The sequence below is a fragment of the Thermobia domestica genome, chromosome 14 (assembly GCF_964235325.1).
Source record: "Thermobia domestica chromosome 14, izTheDome1.hap1.1, whole genome shotgun sequence".
NCBI lineage: Eukaryota > Metazoa > Arthropoda > Insecta > Zygentoma > Lepismatidae > Thermobia > Thermobia domestica.
In genome coordinates this window covers 201,286,863-201,307,124 of record NC_137467.1, presented here as the reverse complement: position 1 = coordinate 201,307,124, position 20,262 = coordinate 201,286,863, and the positions used below count along the sequence as shown (strand labels likewise).

The 20,262-nt window shown below is 31.0% G+C and overlaps 1 protein-coding gene across 2 annotated transcripts in view; it reads right to left on the bottom strand.

The window, feature by feature from the left end:
• Window positions 1-20,262, bottom strand: part of LOC145670767 (nose resistant to fluoxetine protein 6-like) — a 57,153-nt gene that overhangs the window by 10,456 nt on the left and 26,435 nt on the right. Inside the window, exons 6-7 of one of the 2 annotated variants that reach the window (XM_081739529.1) lie at window positions 8,538-8,688; window positions 642-831 (exon numbers count right to left, since the gene is read on the bottom strand). In XM_081739529.1, the coding sequence (XP_081595655.1) occupies window positions 642-831; window positions 8,538-8,688 (341 nt within the window). The remainder of the gene's footprint in view (window positions 1-641; window positions 832-8,537; window positions 8,689-20,262) is intronic. The other variant, XM_081739530.1, reaches the window with a different exon arrangement.

The following is a 20,262-nucleotide window of genomic DNA, read 5'->3' as shown; positions in this document are numbered from 1 at the left end:
CTATAACAATACTATCGGCCAAAACTACAATAAAACATATGCTGTAACGGTAATGGACAAACTAAAGCTCACTAGGTACATCTGTCCCCTAAAAGGTTCTATAGGTACGCCCGCGGCATGACAAATGAAAAGAAGAATAAGATTGCTTCAAAAGAGTTGTATTTTAGCAGAAGATAATGAGAAACTTCAATATAGTAGGGCTTAGTATTACAAGAATTTTGGAAAATAACGATTGCTATCTTTAATGAATTACACTGGCCTCTTTACAGTTTTATCTTTTTTTTTTTCTTTGGCCCTCTCCTAAAAGAAGTTTTCTCACCACTGTACTATAACATGGAACATATTACATGTTACGGTTGGTGTTCTTTAGGGCACCACCATATCGATGTTAATACACATGTTAGATAAATGATTAAGTATATAGCATGTCTCATACATAGTGAACTAAGATCTTGCAGGCCTTTCACCAGAGTTACGTATAAATCCAAACATATGTAATATATATATATATATAAATATATATATATATATATATATATATATATATATATATATATATATATATATATATATATATATATATATATATATATATATATATATATAATATATGAAAGGCAGAACCCTTTTAGTTTACGTACCGCATCGTCCGGACACACATGCAAAAATAATCCAAGCCACAGCCAGACAAATTATTATTTTACTCAACACAGTATAGAGGGCGTGCTCAACAGCGCTGTACTTGTATCCTGGTAAAAGCAAAATGACGCCGTACGCCATGGCTCCTATGCTGCCACCTATAGCAAGAGTCCAAGCGGAGTTAACGTAGGTCTATAACGAAAGTTAAAATAATTTAATACGGTACCATATTTGTAAAAGATAAAAAATATACTATTCAACTTATTGAAACAACTGACAATCACAAGTGTTTCTCAGGTTATATTTGCCAATTAGAATGTTTCTGAACTACAGCTGTAATATTATTAAGTGACTAAAATTATATTTTCTCCACATTAAGAGAAATAATATCTGAAAGTTTCCAGTAGCAAGAGAATTATTTTCTAGCACAATCGCACAGACTGATTGTACGACATTATTCTCGGATTTTCTCTTAGCCTGAATGAACATGAGAATTTAGATTGAAGACGCACCTCAACACAGCTGCTTACAGTTTACAAACTACGTATAATTTAAATTAAAATAAAAGCTGACCAAAGCAAACACTTACCATTAGTTTCACCAACATACCATTGCCTTCATCAGACCTATTATCTAAATTTGTCCCATGAAGACAATGATACATTGCTGATGATAAAAGTAATGATATATTACGAATGATGAAAGTAACAATATGTTACCGATGATGAAGGTAATGATATATTACAGGTGATCACGGTAATAATATCTTACAGATGATGAAGGTAATAATATATTACAGATGATGAAGGCAATAATATATTACAGATGATGAAGGTAATAATATATTACAGATGATGAAGGCAATAATATATTACAGATGATGAAGGCAATAATATATTACAGATGATGAAGGTAATAATATATTACAGATGATGAAGGTAATAATATATTACAGATGATGAAGGTAATAATATATTACAGATGATGAAGGTAATAATATATTACAGATGATGAAAGTAATAATATATTACAGATGATGAAGGCAATAATATATTACAGATGATGAAGGCAATAATATATTACAGATGATGAAGGTAATAATATATTACAGATGATGAAGGTAATAATATATTACAGATGATGAAGGTAATAATATATTACAGATGATGAAGGTAATAATATATTACAGATGATGAAGGTAATAATATATTACAGATGATGAAGGTAATAATATATTACAGATGATGAAGGTAATAATATATTACAGATGATGAAGGTAATAATATATGACAGATGATGAAGGTAATAATATATTACAGATGATGAAGGTAATAATATATGACAGATGATGAAGGTAATAATATATTACAGATGATGAAGGTAATAATATATTACAGATGATGAAGGTAACAATATATTACAGATAATGAAGGTAATAATATATTACGGATGATGAAGGTAATAATATATTACAGATAATGAAGGTAATAATATATTACGGATGATGAAGGTAATAATATATTACAGATAATGAAGGTAATAATATATTACGGATGACGAAGGTAATAATATATTACGGATAATGAAGGTAATAATATATGACAGATGATGAAGGTAATAATATATTACAGATGATGAAGGTAATAATATATTACAGATGATGAAAGTATTAATATATTACAGATGATGAAAGTATTAATATATTACAGATGATGAAAGTATTAATATGTTACAGATGATGAAGGTAATAATATATTACAGATGATGAAAGTAATAATATATTACAGATGATGAAAGTATTAATATGTTACAGATAATGAAGGTGATAATATATTACAGATGATGAAAGTAATAATATATTACAGATGATAAAGGTAATAATATATTACAGATGTTGAAAGTAATAATATATTACAGATGATGAAAGTAATAATATATTACAGATGTTGAAAGTAATAATATATTACAGATGATGAAAGTAATAATATATTACAGATGATGAAATTAATAATATATTACAGATGATGAAAGTAATAATATATTACAGATGTTGAAAGTAATAATATATGACAGATGATGAAGGTAATAATATATTACGGATAATGAAGGTAATAATATATTACAGATGATGAAAGTAATAATATATTACAGATGTTGAAAGTAATAATATATTACAGATGATGAAAGTAATAATATATTACAGATGTTGAAAGTAATAATATATTACAGATGATGAAAGTAATAATATATTACAGATGATGAAATTAATAATATATTACAGATGATGAAAGTAATAATATATTACAGATGTTGAAAGTAATAATATATTACAGATGATGAAAGTAATAATATATTACAGATGATGAAAGTAATAATATATTACAGATGTTGAAAGTAATAATATATTACAGATGATGAAAGTAATAATATATTACAGATGATGAAATTAATAATATATTACAGATGATGAAGTAATAATATATTACAGATGATGAAATTAATAATATATTACAGATGTTGAAAGTAATAATATATTACAGATGATGAAATTAATAATATATTACAGATGTTGAAAGTAATAATATATTACAGATGTTGAAATTAATAATATATTACAGATGATGAAGTAATAATATATTACAGATGATGAAAGTAATAATATATTACAGATGTTGAAATTAATAATATATTACAGATGATGAAAGTAATAATATATTACAGATGATGAAATTAATAATATATTACAGATGATGAAAGTAATAATATATTACAGATGTTGAAATTAATAATATATTACAGATGATGAAAGTAATAATATATTACAGATGTTGAAATTAATAATATATTACAGATGTTGAAAGTAATAATATATTACAGATGATGAAATTAATAATATATTACAGATGATGAAAGTAATAATATATTACAGATGTTGAAAGTAATAATATATTACAGATGATGAAAGTAATAATATATTACAGATGATGAAATTAATAATATATTACAGATGATGAAAGTAATAATATATTACAGATGATGAAATTAATAATATATTACAGATGATGAAATTAATAATATATTACAGATGATGAAATTAATAATATATTACAGATGTTGAAAGTAATAATATATTACAGATGATGAAATTAATAATATATTACAGATGTTGAAATTAATAATATATTACAGATGATGAAAGTAATAATATATTACAGATGATGAAAGTAATAATATATTACAGATGATGAAAGTAATAATATATTACAGATGTTGAAAGTAATAATATATTACAGATGATGAAAGTAATAATATATTACAGATGTTGAAAGTAATAATATATTACAGATGATGAAAGTAATAATATATTACAGATGTTGAAAGTAATAATATATTACAGATGATGAAAGTAATAATATATTACAGATGTTGAAAGTAATAATATATTACAGATGATGAAAGTAATAATATATTACAGATGTTGAAAGTAATAATATATGACAGATGATGAAGGTAATAATATATTACGGATAATGAAGGTAATAATATATTACAGATGATGAAAGTAATAATATATTACAGATGTTGAAAGTAATAATATATTACAGATGATGAAAGTAATAATATATTACAGATGATGAAGGCAATAATATATTACAGATGATGAAGGTAATAATATATTACAGATGATGAAGGCAATAATATATTACAGATGATGAAGGCAATAATATATTACAGATGATGAAGGTAATAATATATTACAGATGATGAAGGCAATAATATATTACAGATGATGAAGGCAATAATATATTACAGATGATGAAGGCAATAATATATTACAGATGATGAAAGTAATAATATATTACAGATGATGAAGGCAATAATATATTACAGATGATGAAAGTAATAATATATTACAGATTATGAAATTAATAATATATTACAGATGATGAAATTAATAATATATTACAGATAATGAAATTAATAATATATTACAGATGATGAAGGCAATAATATATTACAGATGATGAAAGTAATAATATATTACAGATGATGAAGGCAATAATATATTACAGATGATGAAAGTAATAATATACTACCGATTATGTCAAAATTGTAACACATATATAGATAATACTGTGTACTTTGAGCAGATTTTATGTTTATTTAAGACATACCTTTGAAAGAAAAAATTATGGTAAGAACCCAATGTACTTATGAATGAAATTACGAAACACAAACTCTTTTGATCCAATTTTTAATCACATTTGTTGCATGGGTAAGTTTCGTAGATATTGGAAAAGGATGTGAAGTTTGGCTGACATTAGGCAAACTCACTGAATCTCTTAGAATTAAATCCATCAAGGAAAAAAACAATAATTTAAGATTCCGCTCTTTTATCATCATTTTATAGAACAATAAATCTCATACAAATGGTATTGAATGTCAAATTTATGAAACCAATACAGTAGAAAGGAATGTATATAAAGGAAAATCATAACAGTTAAATGAAAAGTAAACTAAATAACAGACTTCAAAGATGTGATACAATAAAAACAACACTCAAATTTATGTTATTAGTACAGATTTATAATGTGGAGAGGTCAAAATCGAAATAGGAAATAATTAACAATGTAATCTACAAATAAATACAAGAATTTAAAGCTTAAATAATAAAGAAATATAGTTTATCAAAATTTCATATGAATTATAAATATTCTGCAAATAATAATTCCTTGTTTGTATTTTAACAAAATAGCAAAACTTTTTCTAGCAATTTGACAACTGATTATGAATTAAAATACAAGAATAAAAAATCAAATCCGTGGGTTTTCTCAGGATAATCCCGTTTCCTTCCACATTCTCATCCCACCAATTTTTCCGTCAATTACTTGCCTTAATCATCCGCTTCCCTTAGCCTAAAGGGAATAAACATGGGATGTTAAACAAAGATTTCATTTCATTTCATTTACCAGCATTGCGGAATGCATACTGTGTGCATAAAATTTTATTGCTTTACATTGGCAGCATTAGGGAGACAGGCAAAACCATCTGTGTTCAAAACAAACTCTATGCTTAATAAAGATAATGTGGTTAATATAATGGGACCAAGACTTATCCAGTATCTTTCGTAATCACCGATCATTTTGATCAACTTTTACATTTAAACATATTAAAGAAAGAATGTAAATATCTGTAAAGATAATTGAAGACAGCGTGAGTGAAATTGGGTTGCCTGTGTTGTGTGATTGGGTTTTAGAAATTTACACATAATTTATAGTTTTTGTAATATGCGAGATAAGAAGAATTCAATATAATAATTTGAACAACTAATTAAGACAAGGACCCATAGGTTGGATGCTGCATTGATAAATGCTCTCCATTGACTTATACCCTAAGCCAACTGATTTTAGTTTCCACTTTGTATTCCTATTTCTGTAAGATCCACCTTAATATTGTCCTCCCATTTGCGCCTAGTTCTTCTTAATGATGTTTTCCTGGTTCGATTTTGAGTTAAAATTTTGACTTTATTGTATTCTGCCTACATGAGCTACCCACCTGAGCCTCCTTGACTTGATGACCCTAAGAATGTTAGCTAAACCTTATAAATTATCCAGTTCCTAGTTATGAATTTTCCGTCATTCTCCATTATCGTCCCTCTTGGTCTGAGTTTCCACCTCAGGATTTTATTCTCAAAAACTTTTAGGCTGATTTTCTTCCCTCAAAGTAAGCGACCATGTTTCGCAACCATATAATACAAAAGGTATAATTATTATTTTATGTATTATGGTTCAGCTAAAGACAAAAGAGCTCAATTTTCGACAAGTATTCAATCAATTTGCATCATTTCAATTATACCAGTTCTCCATTTAAGGTGCACTAATGTAAATTTCTGCTTTATGTAAAATTATAACAAGATATATATTAGTACAATATTTGCTTATGGTGGTGGTATAATCTAGATGTATACTATTTTAATTGAACATAATACAAACTACTTATAAAATATTATCTACTTATAAATTAAATTTACTTGTAAATTATTCATTGTAGCTTTGGAAAATTCAAGATCGTTAACAAAACTCCAAGTCACCAAAGCAGTATACATATTTTAGGAAAAATGAAATGAAATCTTTAAGTTTTACGTCCTACGGTTATGCCGGTTAGGCTAAAGGAGACGGTGATGATGAATAATGAATGAAATGGTAGAATGAAGAAAGTGGGAGGAAACGGGAGCACCCCGAGAAAACCCACGCACACGGTGTTTGTCCACCACAAAGCTCACTTGGCGGGGGCATATATTTTAGCAGTATATATGCTACGTAACATTGCCTTATTCAGACACATTATGAGAGAAATATCCAATTTTGACAGCTTATACAATCTGAATGCAACACACTCCCACTTTCTCTTTATAAAACGTACTTTTAATTCTAAAAATTGTCACTTTCTCTTTCTGCGCACGTGTTATGAAACTCTTAAATAGGTATTTGTCACTTACACTTTCTGTTCACTATTGTCCATATTGTACACCTGTCCAAATAACCCGTGTTGATCCTTTTAATTCTTTCTTCCTATTTTGTCTATCATTTTTTCCTATAATTCATGTATTACAAGTCCTCTAGACCAATTCATCAATTTCTCCTTCCCATATTTCTTAATCCACTAGGCTTTCTTCCACTTTCTTTATCACACTCCTTTTCTCCCTTTCTAAGCCTTCTCATGTCCCGTTTCTTTAATGTGTTTATCTATTGCGTTGTTCTCTCTTTTGAGTCTGGCATCGTCCTTATGTTGTTTTATCCTCTGTTCTAATCTCTTTCCTGTTTCCCCTATATATTTCATATCGCATTCTTTACAATTAACCTAGTACACTACTCCTTCCTCTTCTGATCTTATCTCCTTTTCTTTATTTTTTCTTTTCTCTCTCACTAAGAGTATCATCCTCTTTCCTCCTTTCCTGTATGTTTTAATCCCTTTCTTCCTCAACAGGTTCTTCAGGACCTCTGTTTTCTCGCCTAAACTTTCAATTCCTAACCATCTTTTTCCTTCTTTCTCTTTATCTTTCTTTTAAATCTTCTCTTCCGTATTCGTTTCCCTTTAATAACTGTCACAGTATTTCTATGTCTTCTTTCGTTCTTTCTTCGTCGCTATCTATCATTTCTATCCTCTTTCTCATGTTCTCTATAAAGTTCTTTTAGTCCCCCTGTCTACGTCACTCCTCTTGTGACAATATATCCCGGCATCGCATTCTTTCCTGTACTACCTCGTCTCGTTTTAAAAAAGCATCATATCCTACAAGTTATAATTCCAACACTACATATTTCTATATAGGGATTACATATCTCTCAGGCGTTTGTTTCATGGCCAAATGATGAAAAACGAACGATAACCATTTCTCCAGTCTAAGATGAATCTTTATTGTTTGTAGTGTTTGTTTTTTTTTTTTCAATGAACACTATATATCACTAATATTATAATTAATTGTGTGTGTGTAATGTAATTGTTTATTACATACTACATGCAAGAAGAAAGAAAACAGTGATCATATATGCATTAGAAACTCCAACCGGAAGTAGGCTCATATCTTGCGAACAGTGTGAGATATTCAAAAAATAATCGAAAAATCTCCCCTTGCCGATATTTATCAAGACGTTTTTCACTTGTCTCTGTAAAGGGACATGTACAAATGTTGTGAGGAATGACAAGGAGATTTATGCTCATATGTGAATGATGCGCTGTGTAGAGAGCGCAAGTTCAGCTAGTAGACAATATAAAAATAAATACCAATTTCGCTCCCATAAGGTTACACTTTATTATGTAAAAGTGACATAGGTGACTGAGGAAAAACTGATCCGTGTCTTTGTATCACGCAATATAAGATAATAAAGAAAAATGAATACCTGTGATAGATGAAATGGTTTAACCTTGTTCCAATACAATAAGTATCCGAAAGCAATTCCCAGAAAGTAAGGAGCTGCCCTGGTGTATGTTGGTAGGTAAAATATGTCCTGGAACTTCTCTTTCGTCTCCGTGCTGAAAGTAACAACAGACCTGTATACGTAACAGAAATGAGAAACAGCATCAGACTCATCTCAACGACACTGATAAATACTGAATAACCATGTGTAGGTCACAGAAACCCAAATAATATTATGTAAAATTAATCAGAGTTTGGGCTTATGACTGTTATTATCTAAGAATAATGTTAAAATAAAAATAAAAAAGATTCACATTCACTTAGTACCGGATTCACACGTTTGTCAAGCCAAAATCACCACTTACAAAAATTAAATTAAAGATGTACTAATGGTTAGTGCTACGTTACTGCTAATAAGTTTTGCAAGCGTTACGTTAGTGCTTCCACCCAAGTAAAAATATTAATGAATTAAAGTGGTGATATTCACTTATGTTAAGCCAGAATCGCCACTTTTTAAATGGTGTCCAAAGTATACAAAAGTTATATTAATCGTTAGTGATGCTTTGTTAGTGGTGATTAGTGCTTCAAGAACAACTTTGGTGCTGTCACCCACGTAAAGTTATTAACGAATTAAAGTGGCGATATTTACTTGACGTTAAGCCAGAATCGCGGATGATAGTAGTAACATTGTGCTTGAAGCACTAACCAGCACTAAAGATTAACATTACTTTTTGTATAGTTTGGACACTATTTTAAAAAAGTGGCGATTATGTCTTTACATCAAATGAATATCGCCACTTTAATTCGTTAATATCTTTACTTGGATGGGAGAACTAACGTAGTGTTTGCAGCACTTATTAGCACTAACGATTAGTATATTTTTAATTTAATGTTTAATAAGCGGCAATTTTGACTTGACAAAAGTTGGATTTACATATAAGCTAAACAAGCACTCTCTCGGGGTATCCCCCCAAAACATAAAGAAAACAAACTGAATGTACATGTTAAAAACATAAGATAAAAAGAAATAAAATAAAGCCTACATTCAGCAACAGTGTTATGATTTGAGTGTAGGAATCCTTCCTTGTAGCCTGCTCTTTGAAATATCACTAGATACCTATTAGGTCCATAAATTAACATATAATATATATTCAACATAAATACAGTGACAAGTTGTCATTGACAAAGACAATTGAGCATGTAAAAGCCTTCAGTACCTTCAGTGCCTTACAGGATCATCAAACCTGAATCCTCTGCATTCACTGAATGTTTAAGTCAGGGTTTCTCAACCTGGAGGTCGCAAGAGGGGTTTTATGGGGGTCGTGAAGATAAATAAACTGACCAAATTTGGTTGTAATCTATTTGTTTTTAGGAAAGTTACTGTATCCACTCTATACGTGAAAAAGATTCTACTATTATTGAAATATAGTAAGTTTGGGTGATTTCGGACGGTCGCTGAATCCGGACATCCTAGGCTTATGATAATACTGTTCTTCGCATATGTAATGTGGAGACTTGTTGTGATGTCTATTTGAAGCACCGTACCTTCCTACAGTTCAGTGCTGAGTATTAAATGCAAAGAGTGTTATACGTAGTTTCGACAGTGGCGGAAAGAAGAAGAAACAGGTAAGTTCATGCACGTTTTTTGACCTGATGTAACTTTTTAGTGGAATATGTTAAGGTTTTACATAGAAGTGGTTATCAGCAAATTTTCAAGTAAGACATATATCGAAGCGAAGATCCTACTTTACTCGTTGTATATTGGAAGAATTCTATTACTTTGCGAGTGCCTGCTCAACGCATACACAAGTCTACAGTGCTCGAAACGGGCCAATCTAGACGTTTTGGGAAGGGTGAATTCGGACAGGTTTATTACGTTAAGCTGAATCCGGACAATCTGATTAATGAACTAAGAGGATTCAGAACACTCTTTCCTCTCTTGCGTTTCACGTTCATGAGTGTGAAATAGTATGTGAGGTCTATTTCTAATATTTTTTCATTTTTTGCCATAAATGCACTCCGAGGAATTACCAAAAAGCTATAAAATTATCTTAGGATCTACAAACACAACTAAATTACAAAATGCTAATCATAAGATGCTCAAACATTCTACACTACTGAATTGCTATATCATCTGCTATATTCCCATTTGATCCGCAACAAGTTCGGGAACGCGAATTTCTTTTGTCGAATGAACATGATACGCCAGTAGCTGAAAATAATTTGTCTTCTGTGTCATCAGACTAATCCTCAAACACGTCTCAATCACCTTCAGAGTCCTCAGTTAAACAGTTCCTATCTTTTTCTGCTGTTGCTTCTTCCAAACCCACATCCCAAAGGTCAGGCGTTGCTAAAAGATTAAGTATCACGAATTGCAGTTTATTTCAAACTGTCTCCTCAAACACAATCGAAGATACAGATGAAAACAACTGTGGATTTTGTTGGAAGAACTATTATGCACCATCATCAAGCAAATACGGTTCCTGGATGTCCTGTACTGTGTGTAAACCAGGTTTCATAAAATATGTGGTAAGGAACTGTATTTTATCTGTGGACGATGTGTCTGAATTATGATTAGTGCTTCACGAAACTGGCAGACGTCATTAACGCAAAAAAGAAAAAATGAATAAATGCTAATCTCAGTGCACACATATACATTTTACTAATAATTTAGTTGTTACTAGCAAAAAATAGTAGTACAATGTAGTTCCAATGGAAACAAATGTGATTCTATATTTAATGATTAAACACTATAGTGGTAGTTACACTACTCTACATGTAGCTTACAATTTCAACAGTAATTAATATAGGAATTGCTATGTTAGTAATTTGTGTGTATTTATCATGTATTTGTATTTATATTCTGCACTTATCATGTTAGAATGTTAGTGTAGCAAGATAGTAATCTAAAATATACCTATCATGTATATATCTCCCTTGAAAATTCAGTGTCCGGAATCGCCAACCTACTGTCCGGATTCATCCTTCCAAATTTGCAGATCAAAGATTTTGTCAACTTTCAGAAAATTATTTTTTATTTCTTAACATGCCATTCCAGGAAAACCATTTCAGTTGCACATGCATACCAACATATCATTAAATAACATGACGAAGTATTGGATATTTTCGTTTAGCAGGGTAGTAGTAAAAGGAAGAAACATCAGAACTGTCCGGATTCACCCAAACTTACCCTAAATGGATATCTTGAGATCTCAGCAATAGGTATGTTAAAAATCCTACACAAGCTTATTACAAACCAGAAATTATAAGAGGGTCGCTGCAAAAAGGATGTGATAAAATAGGGGTTGTGAGGATTTAGGTTGAGAACTACTGGTTTAAGTAACATAATAGCATAATAAACGTAACTGTATGCAAATCAAAAGGTTCTGCATGAGTATACTAATCGATTCTATTACTTGCGATCATACAGTCCCCCAGAAAGCACACTTAATAGATACGTTAGGCTTTTATAGCTATCCTGAATTCCTCCTGAACTTTTTAGTCTGCGTTAATACTATATGAATAAAAAAAACTGTTAGCTAATTTTTATAGTTTTAATAGTTTGGAGTACCTGTCCAAATCTTGTTATCAATCTCTTATTTATTTATTGTCTTTTTAGCAACATGCATCATGTCTTATTAATACATAAGAGTAAATAATAATTTGATACTTTTTCCTGATTCATTGGATTTTATACATCCTAGAACAAAAGTAACTGTTTGCAATTTTCTTCACATATCTATTTCGAGATAATAGTAAATTTAGCAAGAAATTAGGAAGGAAAATTTTAATGTCCGGTCACACATTCTAGATAAGTCAGAATATCTGAAAAATATTTTTTGTAGAGCCTTGAATCTGTACTCAAATAAGAAAGTTGAGGAGGGAGATTGAATATTTGATCAGATAGGAGAAATGCTTATAAGATACTTGCGCACTTGGTCAAAATTTCCAAATGAAATGAATTGAAACCTTTCAGTGTTACGGTTAGGCTAAAGGAGACAGTGATTATGAGAAATGATTGAAATGATGGAATGGATAAAGTGGGGGGAAACGGGACAACCCAGAGAAAACCCACGAACACAATATTCGTTCTCCACAAAGTTCACTAGGCGCGAGCTGCGATCGAACCAAGGACTTCACACAACAGAGGTAAACGCTCTATCACTGCGTCACCTCAAAGTTTCAAGTTATAATAAAACAGAAAAGTAAAAATGAGATTAATAACATCATTTAAACAGATATTCCTAATTACTGAAATTACTAAAGGATTAAAAAGAGACAGTACCAATGCAGCCTGCAGATCCTGAGAGAAATATATCATTTTAAAAAAAACTAATCATAAAAGTTGATTTATCGCGACTGAATACCATAATTGAACTCACGAGATCAACTGTAATTGCAATAAAATTTATAATGGTAACACACACACAGACAGAGAAAATATCAATATTAAATTAAAAGATGATATCGTCGCATGAAAACCAGATAAACGTAACTCCAAAAATGCGGTTATCATTTTCTTCATGTTTGGACACAATTTTGAAAGACTCACTTGGTGTAAGTGGAACTAACGCCATCTGTTCTACTAGTCGATCATCTGTCGTAATGTGGCTCAATTACCATCTTATTACAAACCCATATTTTTATGAAAATAATATTTTTGTTCTTTCGCCTGTAAACCTACAAAAATGGGGTTATGTTCCTTTGGTTCTCATGCTACGATATAAGAGAAGCAAAAGTGAGAAGCCAGCTGTAGCAGCCCCGATTATCCGAGATTCGTCAGATCTACATTAGCTCAAATAATCATGCTTCTCTTTCTATTTGCTACTATTTCCACTGGTATAAATAATGAGTAATTGGTATTTTCTTTATTAGGTTCCGTAATTTGGATAACACTGGACTACAACAGATTTGCATTCGTTAAAATCTTGTTTAAATTAAGAATTCAAGTTCTGCATTAAGCGGTACTTCTTCTTACAAATTATTTCACATCTTTGGAAAGCAATTAGTGCAAAGAGTTTATGGAAAAATTTTGATTGAATGAATATCATGAAAACTTATATTAAAATTTACATAAACTTGAATTAGGAATTTAAAAATACCAGAAGAGTTTTATTTTCTGATTATTATTACAGAATTCATGGAAAATTGTCTTCAGATATTTAAATTAGGAAATTTAGAAAAGAATTGAAATTAATAATAACTTACTTTTGTCTTTTTTAATTAAATATTGATTTGAGTAAATTTAATGTGAATTTCAAAAACAAGTTGAAAAAGAAATTGCAAATTATTCTTCAGTGATTTTACAAATTTTGTGATTTGCAGCTTTAAAACCTCAGTTTTTACCTAAAATTAAGATTAACATCTAGCAGTGGCGTTTTTAAGGGGATTTCCGGGCTTAACCCTCCGAAATTCTATTTATTATATTAAACTAAATGAAACATCTTGCAGAATTTTCACATTTTTCAGGAACAAAGTTAGCGAAGCCTCTCCCCCAAAACAAAATCGTAAATACACCACTGACATCTAGCATTACATATATAATAGTAGTACATGAGTAGCTAGGACTGTATGAATGAGAATCTTCTAAAAAATTCTTTCCTTTCTGGAATTTTACAACTTCTTAGTTGGTTCGGTCGGAAGTAATTCGAGCATCTCGGCTGTTCTGGTTCTTCAGACTATTATTAATGAGGTCAACCGAGGTGACGATGTTGAGGATTGTAGCTCCTGTCTAAATATTCTAAAGAAAATCTGCACAATAAAAAAGACATTTAACAATTACATGAAACAGACATTAATTTGGAATAACAAATTATTGGTTATTGTAATATTATTATTAAAAGACCATAGTTTAGATAATGCAATTTTAAATCAAAAATTGAATTTAAAAAATAAGTTTTGAGTTTTTTTAAAAAAATGAGAAGCAAAAGAAATATCGAAAGACACACTTCTGGCGGTGTAGATTGCTCGTTCCATGAATATTGTGAGCAGCCAGAAGTATGCTGCTGTAAACAGTCTTTAACAATTTCAGTAAAAGTCGGTTGTTACTTTCTTTGTTCTGTAATATTTTATAATGTTATACATGTTATTCAAACTTGAAACTAAATTCAGAATTATAACAGAAATGTTGTACTTAGACATAGTGTGGGTAATTCTTGTTTGCATTATCAATGAGACAATTTGAGTGCAATTTTTGTAAATGTTAAAACATATCCTTTGTCGTTCTGTATACTTAATGAATAAAATAAATAGTAAATGTGTGGCAGTGTTTATAAGAGAAGGATGTATGGCGTATTTAAGAATACTTAACATCTTTCTAGACTCATTTATATAACTTACACTGAGTTTTGTAATTTGTGACAAACCAAATATTATGTATGTATGATAAAATAGTCCTGTAAATATACCTCTACTTCTTTATGTACTACGGTACAACTGCTGCTATAAACGTTAGCTCTAAAAAAATCTTACATAGAGATAGTTTTCAGGTATAATACTAAACCAAAATCTAAACTTTTATGATAACATAAATCAACTGTGTAAAAAAATGATCACAGTGTGCTATACAATAACTAACTAACTAATTGTACGTCCTATGGAATCCGGAACTTCAATGCCACGTTCACAACAGCTCTCCATTGACTTATATCCTTATCCAACTGCATCCAGTTTCTACTTTGTATTCTTATTTCTGCGAGATCCATTTTAATATTGTCCTCCCATCTCCGCCTAGATTTCTTAATGGTTGTTTTCCGATTGGATTCCCAGTAAAAAACTTTGAAATCGTTTCTACTTTCTTCCATTCTGGCTACATGACCTGCCCACCTAAGCCTCCTAGACTTGACGCCCCTAACAATGGTGGGTAAACTGTGTAAATTATGTAGTTCCTCATTATGAAGTTTCCGCCATTCCCCATTCCCGTTCCTCTTGGGTCCGAATATTCGTCTCAGGATTTTGTTCTCAAATACTTTCAGTCTATATTCTTCCCCCAGAGTAAGCGACCATGTTTCGCAACCATAAAGAACAACAGGCATGATTATGGTTTTGTATATTTTAAGCTTCAAATTCCTCGACAGAATTCGCGACGATAAGAGATTTTGAACAGAATAATAACACGAATTCCCTTATTTTCGTCGACATTTAATTTCTTCGTGAATATGTTTTCCTCTGTTCATATTGATCCTAGATATTTGAAACTATCCACTTTATCAAAAGTATTATTTAATATTTTAACGCATCCATAATTTGCCGTATTACGGTCCCGACGCACTTCCATGTATTTAGTTTCCTCTGCATTTTCTTCTAAACCCATATTCCTGCAAGCATTCAGTAAGAACTCTGCAACCAGTTAAACATATGATCTCTCAGTACAAGATATAAGCGTTTATTTCTTAATCTCAAATTCCCAGATATCAAGAATGAGAACTGAGATCACATGAGAGTAATGGTGAGGGTTATGAAAATTTGAAACATACACACCATTATCAACAATTGTCGATCCATTGCTGGATTATGGTCTTTCGAATACTTTCTGACAACCATCTATCTTGGATAATTCGTTTCCAAGATTTTCGCAGTGCTACCTAATTTTGTTACATCGCCTTATAATATTAGGATGCCAATGCTGTGTAGGTTGGTACTTGTCACTTATGGTATGCAGTAAAAAATTTACTTTGTCTTGTATGGTTTGTTTCCTAAGAGAGTTATATATCTAGACCTATCTTTCTAGCTATCCATCTACTATCTCTCTCTCTCTCTCTCTCTCTCTCTCTCTCTCTCTGTCGATATATATTTTAATGAAAAATCATAAAAATAGCTGCAGGATACCTACAGCAATTCTTCTTTGTTTCAACTCTATCCATCATGACTCTGGAACTCGCTAAAGAAATAATAAATACTTCTGACCAGAGTATATACACTTGTTTATTAAAAACTAAATTACAGTGTAACGGTTTCGACAGCTCAACGTTGTCTTCATCAGGCACAGAGTTCAGTTAGTGTCTGATGAAGACAATGTTAAGTTGTTGAAACCGTTACACTGTAATTTAGTTTTTAATAAACAAGTGTATATACTCTGGTCAGAAGTGTTTATTATTTCTCTGTTTCACTTAACGTCATTCACATAAATAGCACTTTCATATATTATAATCAATTAACTATATGTAAACATAATACGATGTATTAATCATGTTAATGTTTTCTGACATGTTCTCTACCCAAGATGCAATTTGCACATTTCTTGGTATACGGAAAGCAATAAATACAATACAATACAATATTGTTTTTAGTATTGTATTGTATTGTAGTTCGTAGTTAAGCGATTAGCGTACACGCCTTTTTCGTGGGAGATCCGCATTCGATTCCTAGCGGGAGCTCATGTGGTTCGGATTCCACGTTAATCAGGAGGTCCTGTCTCATATAGCCTTACTGCTGCAAGGGACGTTAAACTTAACTCAACAAAACTATTCCCCTCCTCCTTCTCTCACAACAACAACAACAACCACAACAACAACAAAAACAACAACAACAACTACTACTACTACTATTACTACTACTACTACTACTACTACTACTACTACTAATAATAATAATAATAATAATAATAATAATAATAATAATAACGTACTGTAAATCAAAATCTACCATAAGAAAGTGTCACTGACATTAAGAAGTAACATATAATTTTCTGTTTCTTCTTATGTGTATCGTTCTACCAAGATCAAGAATTTTTTTTTTTTTTTTTTTTTTTTTGACAATATGTCCTACTACGACGGTGGTCGACTCCATGAGAAAACAACTAACTTGCAAAAGTGATGAGCTGGAAATTAATACAGGGTGTTACAAAATGTGTCACAATATTTTGAGAACAGATTCCTGACATCAAAATAAGAAAAAAAGTTCATATGGATTTGTGCTCAAAAGTGGATAGTTTCGGTGTTATAGGGTGCCTAAAACGTGAAACAAGTGAGCTTTAAAAGTTCATAGCTCCACTACTATGGGACCTATCGTAGGTGGGTCAAGATATCACTGAGGAACTGGTATGTGAACTATCCAAATATCCATGTTTAAGAATGTTCCAATACTTGCACATTAACTTCCAGAGAGATAGGTGGAGAGTGATCAAGTACTTCCTAACAGCCTCTCTATAAATAATTGTCCAAATAACGGAGGTTCTGAAAGATGGATTTTTGGATAGTTCAAATACTAGTTCCTCAGTGATGGCTTCACCTCACTCCGATCGGTCCTATAGTAATGGAACTATAAATGTTTAAAGTTCTTTTTTTTTTTCACGTTTTAGGCATCCTATAATTACGAAACTATGCACTTTGGACCAAGGGCGCCCATCAGGGAGAAGCAAGGTGGGGCGCTCGCCTCCCCCCCCTTTAGAGGAAATTGTGCTTCGGAAGATCGAAAACCCAATAGAATTTTTAGAATAGTTACCGCATAATTTGAGACTACATTTGAAATGTCGCTTATACTTGCCCCCCCCCCTTGGAAACCACAACATGGGCGCCCTTGCTTTGGACCACAGATCAATATGATCCTTTTTCTTATTTTGATTTAAGGAATCTACTTCCAAAATATTGTGATAAATTTTGGTAACACCCTGTATATCTTCCACTAAAATAGCAGCCATGTATGTGTTACTAGTGATACATATAAACCAAGTATACACTATAATAAAAGCAATAAGGACTTTTGGAATTATTCAAATTTCTGTACGTCTAATGAGCGTCCGGTGTCTTTTACTAGCAGACATATCCTAGATATCAAAATCAAATTCTTTACCTACATTTTAGGTTTTGCCTTCTTCCACATACAAAAACACTTCCTTTGTACTGCAAGAACACTCAAGCACTAAAAGTAAATAAAAGTATGATTCTTGTTATAAACTGAGTGTATTTTAAATTACGTCATCATGTTAATTATGTTGCAGTACAGAGGAAGCGTTTCTATAGAACAGAATAGAATAGAATAGATTGGAATATTTTTATTGTGAAAGGATTATACATGCATGCTTTAAAATATTACAGTAGCAACTTTTCATACTTTACAATAGACATATATACAGGATGTTTCACAACACCGACAAGTTTTGGGAAATGATTCATGACAGCAACATAAGACACAAACTATAGACTAACCTGGGTGCACAGATGCTTCCTTTCTGAATTATAGGCTACCGAAAACATTAAAAAAAATTGGACTTTAAAGATCCCTAGCTCCAAGATCCCTATGGGACCTACTGTAATCGGATCAAGACTTCACTTAGGAACTAATATGTGAACTATCAAAAAAATACGTGTTTCAGAATCCTAAGGTACTCACGCAACAATTTTTATAGAGGGAATTTGACTACGCGCATATAATTTAAAGTACTCACTAACTAGCTCTATAAAAATTGTTGCAGATGTAGCGCAGGGCTGCGAAATTTGATATTTGGATAGGATATATACTACTTCCTAAGTAAAGTTTTGACCCGATTACAGTAGGTCCCATGGTTTTGAAGCTATGAACCTTTAAGATTCATTTTTGCATGTTTTCGGTGACCTAAACACATTAAACACATTATACTAAATTTCACATTAAAAGATGTCACCAGTGGACAAATAATTTTTGCGCTTCAAAAATACATTAATATTATGAAAAGGCAATATCACTAGTCCCTTATACACCTTACCTTTCTCAATAGGCAAATAATGCATATAAGTTGCTAACATATTCATAAATTTTATACCAGCAATAATATAACTGTCTTTAATTTTAGATAATCTATTATAAGGTATATTAATTAGTTTGCTCTTGTATTATTTGCATGTATATCTTGTCTATATAACATAATTGGAACATTCTGTTTTATGTAGATTAGGGTTGCCGTTTGTCCCGGAAAATCCGGGACCGTCACGGAATTGAGATCTGCGTCCCAAAAATATTTCTCGGCGCGATTTCAGCGAAAAAGAAAGGAAGGGAATATTATAGTGTGTTTACTTTACAGGATTGGGTATATAATAATTCACGTCAACTTCTGAGTATAGCAATTTAAAAGTTGAAAAAGAAAAACTAAAACACATAAAACATGGATTTAACTACTTTCACATTAAATGAAGCATTCGTGTGAGTTATTGTGTTGTTAGTTGTTTTAAAAATAACATAATAAAGTAAAAAAAAAATAATCGAAAGAAGTCCTTTAAAGAAAACAAACGCCGCCAGAACATATTGCCAATGATTTAACCGTTCAAAAAAATACAATACAAATAGACAAAACGTGTGAAAGGAAACATCATATCTTAAATGAGATTAAACAGACTCTGAAAGACACAAAACATAACAGATCCTGATAAATTAAACAAAAATGCTTAAAGGGAAAAGAGGTTAATCATCTGTTTACGTTTACTTAAGTAGGGAGGAGAAGGTCTACTAAAATGACTAAAAATGTTATTACCAGGGCCCGGATCTTGTTGATAAGTCAACTTTTTTCTGATACGCATAGGACAAGGCAACTTAAAAAAAAAAAAAAAAAAAAAAACGTTATCCATCAACTCTAGGTTCTAAAAATATAGTTTTAAACTTTCGGGTCAACTTTTGGTCACTTTCTGCCGTTTTGAAATTTCGGCAGTATTGAAATTTTTTAATATTTTAAGGTAGCTTTTAGGTCACTTATGGTCTTTTTATTCGTTTTTCTTCTACATAAGGAAATCTTTAAATGA